Source organism: Nasonia vitripennis, chromosome 2 (genome assembly GCF_009193385.2).
Source record: "Nasonia vitripennis strain AsymCx chromosome 2, Nvit_psr_1.1, whole genome shotgun sequence".
Taxonomy (NCBI): domain Eukaryota; kingdom Metazoa; phylum Arthropoda; class Insecta; order Hymenoptera; family Pteromalidae; genus Nasonia; species Nasonia vitripennis.
Genome location: NC_045758.1, coordinates 22,061,223 through 22,078,758, shown reverse-complemented (window position 1 = coordinate 22,078,758; position 17,536 = coordinate 22,061,223). Strand labels below are relative to the sequence as shown.

The following is a 17,536-nucleotide window of genomic DNA, read 5'->3' as shown; positions in this document are numbered from 1 at the left end:
AAAAAATCATTTCTTATTTTGTTCAATTAAGTTTTAGAGCATTTTGAAAATTACACAAAATATACTGAAAAATAAAAATTGCACAACGAATAATGTGTCCCCATTCCACCGAAACCGAGGCAAAGGGGTGGAAAGGTAAAATAAATTCTCATTCGACAGGCAGGCTATGCGTGTTCGCGTCCTTCCGAGCACATGTGTGTAGAAGCAGCGGGCATTATATACCTATACACTCAGCTGCGTGGCCCGAACAATTCGGCAACTCCGAGATTTATGCACCCCACTGCTGTTGGTCGATCGTTGCTCGCGTGTGTGGCCAGTCGCGAATATACATCAGTCTTCGTGCGGCGAGGCGCGTTGCAGAAGAAAAAAATGAATTTATTCGCACACCGAGGGTGGGTCCGAGGAGCGCGCGATTTTCAAATTTCGGCATTAGATCGGCGCCGATCTCAGCTGACGTTAATTAAGATTGACCGCGAGACACGCTTCGAATGGATATTCATAAGGAAGTGATGGGCTATAGAGCTGGGTGCGTTGATGACGCATGATTGATTAATAAATATACGTACCTTTTGTTTTAAAAAATGAAAAAATAATTGAATTGAATATTTTTATAAATATAATTTATAAAATACACAAACAATTTGTATTGAGACAAGTATACCTTGTTCTGTTAGAAAACGCCCGCATCGTTACGAGTTATTAATTCATGGTAGAAAACAAATATCCTAAAGTTATTTTTGCAATGTTTTTAAGTGCGTCGCGAAAAAGAGCGTAAATTTATGCCGCATCTCTCTCTCTCTCTCTCTCTCTCGAGTGTCTATGCGCATATTTCAGCTTCGAAGGCGATGTTAAATCGATAACGAGCAGAAGTTTCGGGGCGGTAGCCAAAAGACGTAGTTCAAATAACTTCGTGTATAGCGTTGCGTGCGCGTTGCTCAGCTGCGCGGCCACCCACAGACTTCTTTGCCCACTCTATATACTGCCATTTCTACTCCCCTTGTTCTTAAAACGAGTTCTCAAAGATCCTCGTCATCATTAATACGCGACGATCGAGGCTCTTCAACTCACTCTTTTTCATCAATTTTGACCGATCGGTTAACATAATACACGAAATTTTGCGACTCTTCAAGGCTCGTCGTATATTATTAGCATGTACGTCATATGCGTCCGACTTGAGTCGAAGAGTTGTTCTGATGTCGATAATTTTTGCGAAATCACAAGCTCGGCAATTTTGAAGTTACCACGAATTCTGTACTTTAGTGTTTTATAAGGGGGCTATATGCGCGCGCATATAGCCCCCTTAATCTCTCGGGGAAGTGAAGGAGATACATATGTATAGGCTACTTTATACTTAGCCTATACTCTCTCGAAGAAGGGAGGTATTACGGGGTTACTAAAGTATTGTATGGCCTCCCTAAGCCCCATAAGGATAGCCCTCAGGCACGCATCCCCCCTCCCCGCGACTCGTTATCGTCCGGGTGCGTATGCAGTTTTTTCGCTAGTGCGTGAGCGTGCCTCTGTGCGCCACTGCAGCCCTATGCAGTGAAGGTGAAGGGGGCATCGGGTAACACGGGCAGAGCTGGCCAGCCTACCGACACCAGACAGCGCAGTAAACCATCTCGCTCTACCCTCAAGCCCCTCTGACACACGCCGCGTTATTCATTTACCTCGAGCGCGGTCGCATCAGAATCCATTAATTAAATAAAACACATCAGCGTGATCATAGCCGCTCTCCGTTATAAAATTTGCATCCTCCCTTTTCTCCCAACTTTTCTCTCTGCTTATGAAAACGTTCGCGTGGGTGTGTAAAAATAGATAGTATATGGGAGTGAAAAATTCAAAAATAGTACACAGTTATATATTGTAATCGATTATTTTCCAAGACTATATGTGAATTCCAGGCTTTAGCTGTAAGTTTCGAACTGAGCTGTACGATAAGTTTTTATACATACGAATAATTAGCGCGATCGCTATTGGCGACTGCGGAGAGCGCGCGAAAACATCATGTCGCCTCCGAAAGTCGCTCTGTATAGCATTCGGTGCGGCATGCATACCACAAGTGCTTCAGAGCTAAACCGAGACTGCTCGAAATACACCATGATGTTAATTCAAGTACATCGCCTTCGCTGTAGCTGCGCTGCTTTGCCTTGTCGTTTGCTCTTCTCAGTGTCCTATACTTTGCTAACTATATGCTCACGCTAACGACCGATTGCAGACGTGTCGCTGGAAAGTGGCCTATCGGACAGTGGACATTTGTTAACTTGACCTTTTTTCAAGCAAATTTATTACAAAAGTATCATTTAAAAAACAATCGATTGATTAAACATTTAATATTTTATTAACGATAATTGCAATTTTTTATTACGCTTGAGCGCGGCTGGGCTTGCTTTTTCTACTTTCAACATTATGCGTCTCTCGCGCAGCGTTGCAAGCTTCAAGTCATTATCCCCTCGTTCGCTTTAAACGGGCTCTTCAAGCCAATAGTCTTCTTGTTCCAACAACGCTCGCTCTGTTAAGAGTCATCATTTTTCCACACTCATTCCTTCTTTTTTCTCCCCCTGTATCGACACAAGTATCAGAAGTCCTACAAGTGTGACAAAATCATTGTGAAGCTTTGTTCCCGTAAGTGTATAGTAGCTTTAACGCTTTATATTGAATTATTTGTAATAATTTATCAAAATAAATTATCTAATGCACTTTAAGAAGGAGATACTTTTAAGCATTCTATTTGTTTTTTTTTTTTTTTTTTTACAAAAAAAGCTGCCTTTTTATCGACATACTCATCAGCTTCCTCCAAACCGATCCGGCCTCTTCCCGCAAGTATGTTGCGCATAGCTATAGAAATCTTATCATTAAATTATGAAATCGAGTTATTTACGCTAAAATGTTTAAAATATGGACAAATCGAAGTTGCACATTTGAAAACAAATAAATTTAATCACGCTATATTTTAATGTCTTATCCTCAGCCAAATAAACAGTGTTTTTGAGAAATGTCTGTATGAATTATGTGCATGCGTGAATATTTTTTATTTTGATATTTTATTTAAAAGTGTTAATATGCAGTAAGTGAAATTTCTAAAAGGATTTAGAAATTTTATAGTTTAAAGATATAATTCGATACATCTTGTATCAACATGCATTGTTCCAAATCCTTTTACTATCCAGTTTTAGTGCCATAATTTATGAAAATCAAATTAAGTAACGGGAGATTGCAGTTAATTAAAATATTTTTCTTTAAAAATAATCAACCAGGTGCATTTTTAGCTAGTGTTTATTCCATTTAAATAAGTAAAATTATATGATTTTATTGTTTCTAAAAAACTGACAATTTGAGTACATTAGTTATACATACATTATTAAAATTATTTGTAGCTATGCTATGCCGCATCATAACATAGATTTTAGGAAGAAAGCAGCGGTAGGTTTTGCCTAGAACTCCAAAAAGATTTCTTATATCAGTAATAGTGCCGATGATAGCACCGTAAATGGGAACTCTACAAAATTTTAATCCTTTGGTAATTTTATCGAAATAAAAAATGTCAAAATTCAAATTTTACACCCATTCGTGCATATGGTACAGTCATACTCTCCCTTTTTTTACTGCTCTCACTCTCCGCGAATTTCTTTTTCTTTCTGTCTGTCCTCGCTTCGTCCTGCCTCGTCCTGTCCCCTATATATGCGTCCACACTGGCGCGGCCGGCGCTCACTCGTAAAATGCAAATTCGGGTAATGGCCGTGCTCTTGGTGCTTACGAGGATCGTTGAATCGATCGTAAAACGAGGCTTAAAGTCACCGACTGCTAACACCACACGGATAGCCCGAAAGGACTACGAGAACCTGCGGATGATGATGATTATGTCAAGACACTATGTGCGGGACTGGCGATTATATTCGAAAACTCGAGCAGGACGACGAGCTCACTCCCTCATCAGCTCTTTCTCTTTCCTCGTGTGCTGCTGCTCCGTCCTTCTCGCGCCTTCTAGTTAAAAATAATAGCTCGAAGCAAAAGGCAGGAGCCGATAATTGCAATGCACGCGCGCGCGCGCGCACGAGAAGCCGAAAAATTTGCTTTCTATCTCACGGGGGCGAAGCCCTGCCGAAATTCATAAAGATGTACGCCGATTTTCTCATTATACGCTCGAGAAAGAGAAAGAAGAAGAAAAAGAAGAAGAAGAATAGGGTAGGCCGGATACTCAGCAAGAGTGGGAGAGAGAGAGAACGGCCTTCCTCGAATCCTTTGAGGTCGCCTCCGCTAGATTGGACAAAGCCTTTTCTTAAATCACCTGTCGCCAATAAAGTTTGGAATATGTTATACACGCATAAACGTTCCGCGTTAACCCTGTAGATTGTATATAGTTATAGTTCCTTGAAAATGCGGCGTTTTCGAGCTGCAGCGCGCAAATTGAAATATTGAATGACTGAAGTAGGTGACAAATCAAAATCAAGGCTAACGCCGTGTGTGTGTACCGCGCATCGTATGATGTATATTTTTGACGTCATGGGGTTAACGTATTCAAAGTGTCGCTGCAGAGAGGAATGCCAGTTTCATCATTAGCCAAGATAGCAAGAGAGAGAGAGAGAGAGAGAGAGAGAGAGAGAGAGAGAGAGAAAGAGAGAGAGAGAGAGTGCGGTCAATTGCGAATCCGGTCAGTAGTGCAGATACATACAAGCGGCGCAGTGTGAGCTGCCTCGTCCGGTGCGTATCGTACAGGGCCCGCAAAGATTTGCGTGTCCCGTTGAGTGGCAATATGTATAATCTGCCGGGAGGCAGTGTACCCCAAAGCTCCAATGGTCATTGCCACGAACGAGATGAAGAAGAAGGCAATTGTGCCTGCACGTGCAGTTTAACTGCTTGTGATATGCTCCTGCATGTGAATGAACCATTCTTACGCCGCCGACATTGAGGCCTTTTGCGCCGAGCTCGGGAGGGAACGAAAAGAGCAGGAAGGACCGCAACAGCGAGCGTCAATAAACTACTTGAAACATTTTACACGGGCGAATTGAGTAATGCAATAATTTTGCTGCGCCACGCATGCAAACAAGATTTCATATTTTCCTCTTTTTTTCAGAATTTTTAATCAGCTTCGCGTGACGATACATTTATCATGTCGGAAGCATAAATATTTTGCAAAAAATACGCCGTCTTTTTTCTATATTGCGCGAAAATGTTTCAGATTACATTGTATGTTTCGCGGCTGCGACTTCGAATTACATAAGGAAAATCCAATTGATCTTATCGCTTGGGATAGACGGCGCTTTTCATATATACGGCGTCCGCGTGCTTTTTCATTTATATCACTCGCGTTTAAATGGATAATATCACTTTGCACTCTGTGCTTTCTAAGTCTGATAAACGTGCGAATCGTTCAGGGCAAGCAGTTATAGCATGAATGGTCGAAGTAGCAGGCCAAACAAGGCAGTTTGAGCATTGGTGTTTGGCAGCACACCGGTACATCTAGACTCAGCTCTGATATTGTCATAAGAGAAATGAAAAAGTGTCTGTATGCGACACATATTTTCACCTGCCGCAGAGACACGGAGAGTTTCCACAACTCAGTGCTTTCACAAAACATTCATATGACAAGTTAATTTTTGCCCCGAAGGGTTTGTCTCTTTTGTCACTAATACTTAGCGACAAACTAAGTATAATGAAGTTTGAAATTCAAGTCGAAGGCTAGTTAGAATTTCAAATTCTAATTCAAAATTAAAAAAAAAAATAAAATTTTAGAATTAGAGAAAAAAATTATTCACAGACAAAAGCTTCGTAATACTCTTTTAAAAATATACTTTTCGTCAATCTGATATTAAGCGGTAGTATGTAATGATTAAAGAGATTAAGATAGTGAATGTAATCTTCTTGCCTTATTGATGTTGTAAAAAATGATGTTTCATCCTTCTTCGAAAAAGTTTTCATAGTTTGTAATATCAAAGTTGTCATACGTAGGTGTGACCGAGATTGAAACTAACATTCGTATACAGCAAAAAACAATGTCTAACTAATGCATTGTTTTTATTGCACTGCTACACTTACGTCCGAGTTTATATGTATACCTGTGTCGGTAAAATATATTTTTGCACATTCGCATATACAAAAAGAGAAAAAATGACATAACACATTTGTAAGAAACTTTAGTCGCAAATCGACGTTGTCTAGCTCGTATAAGACTGTAATTGAAATCCGGAAAAACAAGCGTTAAAAAAAACAAAGTCGTAGGAAATTTTTATTAGCTCTGGCAAAAAGCAACGTTTACACACGACATCGCGAACTCGTAAATGCAAAATAACGTCATCTCTCGAGAAAAATTGAAGAAAAAAAACGAAGAAATAAGTTACAAAGTCGCGCGTGTGCAACATTGTGTGTCATGGTGCAATGTAAACGCATATAGTATTCGCGCTTTATATTATGTTGGTGGGAGAAAAATACTGCATAGGATTATGTGTCGAAAAACCATTTATTAATTTGAATAAATATTCTATCTATTGCCTCTATTCAAGAGAAGTACACATTATACATATAAGTAGATTTGTTGTTTCGTTTTGATACTGAAATACACAATTCGATTAATCTTAGCCATTATTTTATACACTGACAAAGGTAAAAATTCAAGATGCGCCTCGTCGAGGATTAGCGATACTCTCAATGAAAATAAAAAGTCTACGTCTAGCGAGGCCTTAATGAGCGATAGTAGCGCGAAAAAGTAGATTGGTGACGAGTCGCATATCTCTGGAGCAAATAAAAAAGGTTCAAAGAGGAAAAGACGGGTAGGATAGACAGAGGAGGGGGGAGAGAATGACTGGGACAGAATGGGATTCGCTTCTTCTTAAAGATCTATCGTTCGTACAACGTATAAGTGCGCGTGTGTTCGCGTGTAAGTGCACGTGTGTGAGTGTGTATGTGTAGTGTGAAGCATAAATTAATCATCGTCTCGCCGTCTCGCGCTTAATCATATCGACAAATCGCTTACTTACTATATATCGCTTAAGTTACTGCCACGAGGAGCCCTGAGTCGATGATAGAGGGTATATATATATATATATATATATATATATATATATATAATGTATAAATGCATCTAGAAGATGAAGGAGTAAGGTATAAAATATGCTCGCGCGATTGGGTGCATATGGCATCAGCGTGTTTGTATCCTATCCACCTTCCTTTCGCGTTTGCTTGCATACACACTGGCTGTTTTTTGTGCATATTTACGCGCAATTTCGACGCTAAGCGAATTATAATTTTCAAAGTGATACTACAGGTTCGTGCAGTGTGTGTGAGTTAGCATGTGAGTTGAGGTGGGTATAAGTATAGTTGTGCGCGTGATGGTGGAGGTGTTATGGTGACGATTGAAAGAGGCGACCGAACGCCTAGCTCCGTATCTATACAGCTTACATGCAACGTACCTAGAAATTAACTTATTACGAGAATCCGTGCCAAAGAGTGGATGTGTGTGTGTATGTGTGTGTGTGTGTGGGTGATCCTCGAGAATTACGCGATCTCGGGATCCGTCGTTTTAACAATTTTTATTTTGTCTTCGCTCTCCTGTTACACACTATACTGCACCCCGTTTCGTATCATTTCATTTATATTTTAGATCCGTATAGTAAAACAATAATTATCAATATTAATATTAAAATTACGCTTGTATTATTATTATTTTTTTTCATTTCATTTATGTACACATCACAAATATGTGAAATTTCCTTATATAAACTCGTGTTCGCACTCGCTTCTACGCGCATTCGTACATCGCACACATTCCATTACTACTTATATAGAAAAAAAACATAGAAAAAAAAAGAAAGGAAAACGAAATAACGAATTAACTGTACACCGAGATCCTTAGACCATCGCGTTTCCATCGACGGCAGCAGCAATTTTTCTAAAAACGGAGCGATATCAATGAAGGGAGTAAAATACTTGACAATATAAGCAGCGAGAAATTAAGAATAAAATTAACCGACCGATGAAGGTGTACCGCGTGTGAATAAGCTATGATAATTCCGCACGAACGTGACAAACATTACAGCTCTCGTGTGAATCGTATAAAATGGTGCTGTCGGTGCAAAAGTTCGCTAAAAAAGTTTGCTCGTATTCAATGAGTACGTGTTTAGTAAGTTCATGGTTCTATTCCCGGCTATATCGGCAAACGCGATGGTACCTTAAAATAATACCGTGACACTAGGAACTATCCGCCTTGCAATGGATCACCGCCGTCTTTTTTCTCATCCTTTTGCTCGAAATCACGCGCGCTCTCTTCCTTGTAATGTGTGCCTCGTCTCTCGAATTCATTCCGAGACAACGTGGATCGCGCGGCAACGCGACGCTTAATTGCATCCACCAAGGCACTTCAGTCTATCGATGAAGAAAACGAATGTTCGGCAGAAGAAACGACATCGGTAGCGGGCGGCGCCGAGAGGCTTCTTACCAGTCGGCCAAATTCACGCGTACTCGTCTTATCAATCTGACCCCCGCACTCGCGCGCTCTCCACACGAGCCGGCACAGGATCTCGAGAAAGGAGAAGAGGAGTTTTTTCGCGGTTCTCCGCCAGTCTGCTCGTCGACGTCGTCGGCTGCTGCATCTTCGTCATCCTCGCTATGGGACTATGAGCAGCCGCAGCGCTCGACGACCATGCCGGGCAGCCGCGAGAAGACGATCTGGTACTCGTTGTCGAAGTACAGCATCGTGATCTCCGAGAGCTTCCGCGGGGCACAACAGGGCCCCGTGTTGTTCGGCGGCTCCGCCAAGCTCACTATGTGTGTGTTTGGGTAGGCTGGAAGAAACGCCATTGGACAGTCTCCTGAGCAGTAATTCGCGTCGTACCTATGAACATCGAGCGAGAAATTGACTCTTTAGAATTTTTGCAAAATCTACGTATCCTTCTTCGGGTACAAACAAAAAAAGTGCATTATTTTATCATTTGTATATTATTTTAACGCGAACTCACTTATTACAGATTGACTTTTATACGTTCTTAGAAACTGACTGTACAGGAATTTTTAAAAAACTGTACATTTCTAATCATTACTCAGTATATTGTGCCTTTGTTAATTATGAATTTTGTTTGACAAATAAGTGGCCCTGAAGAGGGAGGATAAGGCCTCCGAAACGTTGACCTTTGAATAATCAATTGCTCGTGGAGATTGTTATAACTACCTCCTTAAAGTTTTATTTTATTCAATATAGTAAAAAAAAGTACATAATTAAATTAATCAAATGTCTATAACGGCTGCTTTTTATGCTCTTTAACGACGATGAACTCAAGTAAAAGCAGTACTCACTTTTTCGGCGCGATGATCCAGTCCCATCCGAACTTCTCAAAGTCGACGGTGAGTTTGTAGCGACAGCACCTGGTCTCCTGACTAGCCTCGTCGCAGTTGAGGCCGACGTTCCTCTTGACCCTGCCGCCCCTCCTGGAGTCGAGCTCCTGCGTCTGGACCTCGAGATACGGCGCGTCTTCGGCGTCGGGACTGGTCTCCACAGGTCTGAAGTTTCTGCCCGGCCTGCGGCCGTTCGGCAGCGTGATCTTGACCGCGACGCCGAGATTGTCGCGCGGGTGCTTGAACCACTCGGCCACCATGCGCCTCAGCTCTATGGTCACCCACGTGCCGCGTCTGCCGACCGGTCGCCGATGTTTCGTCGTCAGAGGCGGCCCCAACTGTGGACCGCCCGCATCTGTCGAGCCACGCATTATCCGCTGTAGCGTTATCGTGATAGTGCCGCCGCCGGAGTCGTTACTTGGGCCGAGTAGCGAGTCCGAATCGCTGTCGTCACTGCCGCTATCGCTCGACTGCTGCTCTTGCGTCCCGTAGATCCAAAGCGAGAGCTCGGCCCGCGTTACCCTGTGCTGGACTATTTTGTCCGAGAACTTGAAGTACAGCACGTCCAAGTTGCCCTTCGAATGCCTTAGCCGCTGATCTGAGAATCAGAAATGAAACGATGGCAATGATTAGTTTGTTGTCTACAAAAAATAGTTGTTTTTCTGCGTGAATACAATTCTATTGTTTTATTCTTGACAGTGTGTTTGCATCTTTTAATACAGAACATCGGTTTAGTGCTGGGTGAACAAAAAATTCAAATGCTGGGTATTTTTCCAACTCGCTTATGTTACTGGTAATAAGCAGATTTTTCGAGTAAGATTGAACAAAATGCTCGATATGGAATGCTTTGAGATGACCAAAAACTCTAATTAGGAATTGACGTATTTTTTGATTTGAAAGTCTACTTAAGGGAGCACACCACCTTTGAAATTAAAATCAAAATTTTTCATTAAAAATTTATAAATACTTATATAAATGAACCAAATTTTTATTACTATTCTTAGACATAATTACCTTTATTTTGAATGTTTTAGACCTTTTATATACCTCTATAATACCTACGTATAGTAGGGAGTCCATAATTCAGTTACCGTAAGATTCCAAAGGAACGAATGGCCCAAATGAGCTCAAACTCTAGGATATTGTTTAAAAGTACATTAGTTATGGTATGAATGAGGGGATTTGGTTTAAATTTCATAGAAAAAAAGTTACATGATAGTTATGTTAAAATTAATCAAAAATTGATAAAAAAATCAGTAATATGCTTATAAAACGTTTTCTATGAAATTTAAACCAAATAGAGTATTATAGAGGTATATAGAAGGTCTAAAACCATCAAAATAAAGGTAATTATGTCTATGAATAGTAATAAAAATTTGGTTCATTTATATAAGTATTTATAAATTTTTAATTAAAAATTTTGATTTTAATTTCAAAGGTGGTGTGCCCCCTTAATGTGGATGGGTTCGTTAAATAAAAACTATACTCAACATTACCAAGCTTTAAAATAAAGTTCGTTGCTAACTAACTTTGACAAGCACAAAGCAATCCATAAATTTATCAACGAGTTTTGAAATCGGTTAAAAATAAAAGCAGCATTTCTAATAAAACGTGTACACAGTTTGATATATGAACGAACGAAGACTGCGCGTGTAATGCAAGAAGCCAGTATAGCTTGCTCAATTCTATTTTAGTTTTGAAAAAACTGCAGAAAATTCTCTGTTCGCGTGTATAGTTCTGATCGTTGAGTAACAGTCCTCTAGATTTACGTGTAAATTGATGATAAATCAAGGAATTAAAGCGCAAATCATCGCTATAGCACTACAAGTAGATATACGCTCGGGTGGCGCGCACATGTGTAATCAAATGCTTCTGTTGGTCGATGCGACACGCTATTCCGCGGCGTACGTGCACCTAAATCATCGCGAGCAGTTGGCCAGAAAAAGAGACATAAAACGGGAGCAAGACAAGAAGAGAATGAGAGAGAAGCCTTATCTATAAACTGTGAAGCAACGTATTTAGATGAGCAGCGCGTGGAACGGTCCACGACGATCTGCACGTGTGATGGCAATAAGTTTCCTTGTATATTTATGAAGAAACTGCGAAGTCTCGTTTGTATCTTAACTTACGAGTCTTAAATTTCAATCGCAACTGTTTATGCCAAATGTCGAAAGTATCTGCAGTTTATTTAAAACGTTCTTCAACTAGCTTTTCTTATGCGGAAAGCAGTCGCACAATTCCCAGGATTTGTATGCAATAACGAGAAGTGAGACAAAGAGGCAGAGTATGCTCAGTTTAAGAAAAAAAAGAAAGAAAGCTGGGTAAGAGATCAAGTAAACGTTAAAATATATCCGCATCATAATAAGATGCTGTGCGCGCGCTGTAGATTGAATTGCCGCAGGTGTATTATATTATTGCGATCGTGATCAGCGCGGCATTGGCGCTAGGAACTATATTTAGCTGGAATCTAATTTGCACGCCCGAGTATCTATGACCATTTCTTATTTGCAAATCAGCTGGAGCCGACGGGGCGCCACCGCACACACGGCTACTGGATTGAGCAAATGAACGATGCAAATAATATCCGATGACCGCGTTGCCCCGTTCACGCGAGAAAACAATGTCGCGACTAGCTCTCATGCATTTTAATCAAGCCTATACAATGTCTACACGGTGATATGAAGTTACACTATATGTATACGGATCGGCTCACCGACGCGCCGATCATCATAGAGTTCAACGCCGAGATGCTCGCTCTGTGTGTGCCAAGCAATTAGTCTGCGTCGTTATGTCATCGCGCAGAAACTCGCTCTCTGATTCTACATCGTCGCGAATAGCTCGAGGATTCTATTTTTACAGCGCCTTTTACACTCACTTTTATCAATTTTCGTTTGCACTTTTCCTTCGCCTTTTATTGGGAGTTTAAACTTGGTTCGCGCGCTCGGTTCGCGCGCTTGAAGGTTAACAAAGATGGCGGCCAGAGCTTCATTAAAAAATATAGAAATATAAAATTTTAAGGATAAAAAATCTTGTCAGTGTCCTTACACACTCCGCGTGAATAGAGTGAGGCTACACCGTATCAAAAAACATGATAGAAGGCCAGAACGTTATAAATTCTGGCATGATTAACATGTGTGGTACTCCGTGAAAGCTCCAGAAAAAATTTAGCTGTATTCATTAGTTTTACAAACAAGTTCTTCGAAATCTAAGCCTTATCTGGTCACAGGGATATTGTTACTAAAATGAAAACGATATAAAATAACGTATAGAAGTAGCAGTTGAAAAAAGGACTGTTCGTACTCTTGCTCAGATACACAAAATAAATTTTTTAAAGTCAATTTTTATTAAATATCGTTCCTTTGCTGAGTACTGAGTAAAAACTCAATGACAGAGTTTCTGCATTTTGGAATTACAGTCCTTGAGGAACGAATGAGTGCAGCAGACTCTTTGTTTAGTAAATTTTCTGTATTCAGTACAAAAATACGTTTCGCCCTAGATAATAGTCAACTCTAGAAGTTGATTCAATGAGTTCACGTACAATTTACAATAATTGTTATTCAAAAATTGACTGAAAATACTGCACTCCCATATACCACCAATGTAAACAGAGACTTTGTTGACGCCATGTTTCTTAATTCCCGAAGCTGTCGCTAGTATTGCATTGCAACTTTAAACTCCCAATAGGGATATCTAAATAGATCATCTATGATAAAACGACCACGTGCGGGTGTAACTGGAACACTGAGCGGCTGCGCTTACTGAACGGTCAGTGTCAGCGAGTGGTGTGTTCAAATTCTCAATATCCGTTTCAGTTCAACGATGCTTACGAAAGCTAAACGTTCATTACGCGTCTGCGCAATTATAAGCGCAGAATCTTCCGATTATCAATTACTAATTTGTAACGATTATATCCTAAACTTAATCGTGCTTGAAATATACTTGTTAGTATGCAGTGAAGCAAGAGGAAGCTACGCTAGTTCATCGCGTAAGTTGATAATACGCTCGATCATAATGCGCTCGGGTTGGTTATTTTTCAAATATTTTGATCCAGTTTTACTGAAAAGCTACTTCAGTGCAATTTCTCAAGAGTGATAAGCTTTTTTCGGTTCCTGATTGTATGGAGAACAATAGCATTAAGCTGTACCATATATGCGTTTTTACATGATGTATATAATTGATAACTGCAATAATATTTATTGAGAAACGTGATGATTACTGCCGATGAATTTATCATTTTTAAGCAGCTAGCCACGACAGCTCGATTATTACGTATAATTTTTAACGAGTTCGACATAACATATTTATATGACGCTGATGACCACATGAGGCTCGTGACGGAAACAATTATATGCATTATTAATATAGGAAAATATATGGGTAAAGGTAGCGACGTCTTCCCTCACGCTTTCTTTTTTTCTTGTGCAAAATTTAGTAAGTTATATAGTCGAATACATTTTGAAATATCCATCCAACACTGTACATAAAGTTTTTATCAGCATCATTCATACAAATATGCCATCGTTCGATCATAATATTGAACGATAGAAAAAATAGAAGAAAAAAAACTTTAGTAACTGCTGCAGTAACTGTGGCTAGAATCGAAATAGTTTTAAGATTCTACAGAAATTTTTCTATATGTGATAAAAACGTGATATCATGGAATCTGATGTCACTCAGATCACTAGTGCTTTTCTGTTGTAACTATATAGTATTGAGGCACATAATTTTCTATGCAGATGTGAAGTTGATGACGGATTTAGTTCAACAAAATGATTCGGTGAGGATCGAGGTACGTTCGGTATGGAGAAAAAAACTCAAGTATCGGGTTGGCGTCTTAGTTAACGCATCGCGTCTTTTGCATCAACTGCACAAGAAAGCGGTTAAGTTTGCATCAGCTCGGCCGATACTGCAACAAGCTTTTAGCCAGGAAGTCGCGCACGGTGATTAAAAGGTCGTGGCGCGCATAGTATGATAGCGATCGATAAGCGAGTATAGTTTTCCACGCTCCGGAGCCTGGAGTCTGGCGAGATCCAACTTGTGTGTTCCTGTGCGCTATTATAGGTCCACCGCAAAGGGGATAGGCCGAAAAAATAGGAGAAGAAGAAATTGATACGACACGCGGTAGTCTATTCAGGCCATTGGTCAGAACCGCTTCCATCCAGGGTAAGACACGCTCAAATCCGTACCGTTACGCGACGCGTAGCGACTTTTTCTCCCGATCAATCAGCGAGAGAAGAGTCTCCCGCGGATCGATCACGATCGATTGGCTTCGCGTTGCACGTCTCGCACGCTCTCTGCATCTCTATGTCTCCGCTGCTGCTATTCCCGAGAATGATCCTTGTGAAACCAGCCGAGGATACCGATCAATTCCGAGATCGGATTTTTCTATATCACCCTCCTTGCCTCCCCCCTATCTCTCTCTTGAAGCTCGCTTCTCGTTCCTTCTCAACCTCCATTTCCTTTTTACCTGCATTACCGTACACTTAGCTAATGAATCAGCGCCATTTAGATTTTTGTCGCAAAGCGACGATCGCTGATCTTGCCGGTTTAACTTTTGTCTCCTCTTCGTGTGCAGCGTATAAATCGCGCGTCGATTGAATTTTATTATTTCTGAGCCATTGCGTGTAATAAATAACTTTGCTTTAATTTGTAGCCTATCTTTTATAAACTGCTGCTATATAGAGTGATAACAAAAGGGGGTTTCTAAATGGTATTATTGATGAGTTATACGTGCGGCCTCGTTGAAAAATTTAAAAATGTCAAGGCAATAGTGAGAGGTCAAGAGCGTGAACGTCGAAATCGAAAAAATCGTAGCTTTGACACTACTATATAAAATAACCTCAGTATAAAGCAGTATCGACTGTTACAATCTACATAAGTATTCCTTTTACATAATTCTTTATTACTATTTCGAGCAAAAAAGCGTCGCGAAAGTGTATCATGTAAGGTATCAAAAGTGAAATTATGATTTAACAAGTTCTAAACTACTGTGAAAATTCGTTTACGAGGGTGCGGTGTGAGCGTTGCGTTAAATTAGGTTTTCGCGATGATGGGAAAGACGGCTAACGTCAAAACGTCATGTCAAGCATCGACTTATCCTAGACCTTACTCATCCCGTGGACGGATCCGACTGGCTTTATCGAGGAAGGGCTTATTACGCTCGATCATAATATTATCTAATTATAACGCGAGCCTTGATACCTGCAGATCTATTTTTGCGCTTCACTTCCGAGAGACATGCAGATGTAACGTAAGAGTGATGTATAAGTAACGAGACAGACATTAGTGCTTCACCACACAGCGAGGAGTCTTTCTGCTCAAAAGTATCCCTCGTACACATCGTAACTTTGCAATTATATCTTCAGGAGAGTCAAAGCCGAGATTACTCCGGCGAAAAAGGCGAGTATAGCGAATTTCGCGCCAGACGAAGACTAGACGTAAAAAGGCAAAAAGAGCGCGCAGACGAAGGGCGACTGAAAAATGGTTATTTATTTCGAGCGTGTGCAAGTGCGCACGCGCGACATCGAAGTATGCGAATGTAACGAGCGGAAGAGGCAGTATATGCGTCGCGGAGACGCACACGTCTGCGACGCGAGTAGCGAGAGGAGTCAGCGATAAGAGTCCGCCGAGCCGTACTACGATGTATATAGCGACCGCGAATGCATCCTAGAAGTTAGCGCAGTGATTAGAGCTCCCGCCTGTTAATCTCGGGCTCCCCGCGGTTCAAGCCCGCGTCGACACTTTTTCGCTATCCAACTCGTCTCCTCTCCGTCCATTACACATCGTAAACTTTTTACACCTCGCGCGACGACTGCAGAAAAGGGAAACAAATTTTTGCGAATTTTGAACTTGGAAATAGTTCACGTGGAAAGAAGTAGCAGCGGGATACAATCGGGCTATAGTTGCACGCCGCGCTTAGCACGTGGAGCTTTAAAGCTCGGGGATAAATATAGTCGTAGGGAACGGAGGTCAGTCGCACTGCTCGTTTGTTCGCGACGCTCGAGTACAAGTGTTTTCTTCTTTTCGACTCTGTGTTTATCTGCTGCGGATGGTACGATTCGAACGTTTATGTTATATCACGTCTCGAAATCGAACGACGATTATACGATGGAGTTTTGAAACGCTCAAATCGGTAGGCGCATCTAGCGCGAATGAGGGAAACAATCACGCGGCAGAGGATACAGCTTGAGTGGCGCAATCAGAGCATTCTCTCGAGTATCGCTTGGTCGCTTTATCGGCGCGTAACAGTCTATACAGCGTAATTAGCCGTGAATCGCAATGAGGGAACGAGAATAGTGCTGAGAATTTAACGCACGCGTTATAATAATTCGTGCAACTTCAACCACGGAGGTATATACGGGAAACGGCCTTGCTCTCGCGAAAAGGTTGCGACTTATTCCCTTATTTTCCTCGCGGCATCAACGTATCAATCAGTCGCAATTAGTCTCGTTTCGAAATAAGCACTTTTGAGCAACGACCTTATAACGTTCGTATATCGGAGCACAACGACGCGATACGAGATATGTGCGATAGCACAACACCAGAGAGAAAGTCACGAGCGAAGAAGGAAGAAATAAAGAGCGCGAGCGACGTACCGCGGGGGTTAATAATAGACGCGGAGAGAGAGAGAGAGAGAGAGAGAGAGAGAGAGAGAGAGAGAGAGAGAGAGAGAGAGAGAGAGAGAGATAGAGGCGGGATATAATTGGAAAAATTTGCGCAGCGGATAGTGTATGGTGTAAATTTGATTAATGAGCGCCGAGCGACGAGCTCATTATTTACCTCGGCTGTATGCAATATGCGAATTGATTAAAAGTCGTGCAAACAGGCCAATAAAGTAAGATAAAAGTGCGCTACAACACGGCCGGGAACTATATCAGCGGTGACAATAATACGCGATTGCATCGAGAGAACGAGGAAAAAAACCAGTCGCGAAGTACGTCTTCACAAGCCGGACTGCATAACAGTCCGATTGGTAAATTCCGAGACTCAAAATAGTTCGAAATATACAGCCCAAAATATAGATAGACACGCGCGAACGCACAGCGCGACGATAATATATACAGGCACGTGCAGCTCTCGCCTCGGGTTATCTCGCCACGCGCGGCATAATTGTAATGTGTGTACTGATAGTAAACGAGCTGTCCGGAGAAAAGCTTGCACTTTTCCCCGCCAGTGAGAGCTTGCGCACACGCCGCAAGCTCGTGTCGTTTAAAAA

General features: G+C 41.3%; 1 protein-coding gene across 1 annotated transcript in view; it reads right to left on the bottom strand.

Annotated features, from left to right (window-relative positions):
• Positions 1 to 6,435: 6,435 nt before the first annotated feature.
• Positions 6,436 to 17,536, bottom strand: part of LOC107980724 (growth/differentiation factor 8) — a 21,674-nt gene continuing 10,573 nt past the window's right edge. The window contains exons 2-3 of the mRNA XM_031924876.1: positions 9,283 to 9,919; positions 6,436 to 8,824 (exon numbers count right to left, since the gene is read on the bottom strand). Of these exons, the coding sequence (XP_031780736.1) occupies positions 8,605 to 8,824; positions 9,283 to 9,919 (857 nt within the window). The 3' untranslated portion in view covers positions 6,436 to 8,604. The remainder of the gene's footprint in view (positions 8,825 to 9,282; positions 9,920 to 17,536) is intronic.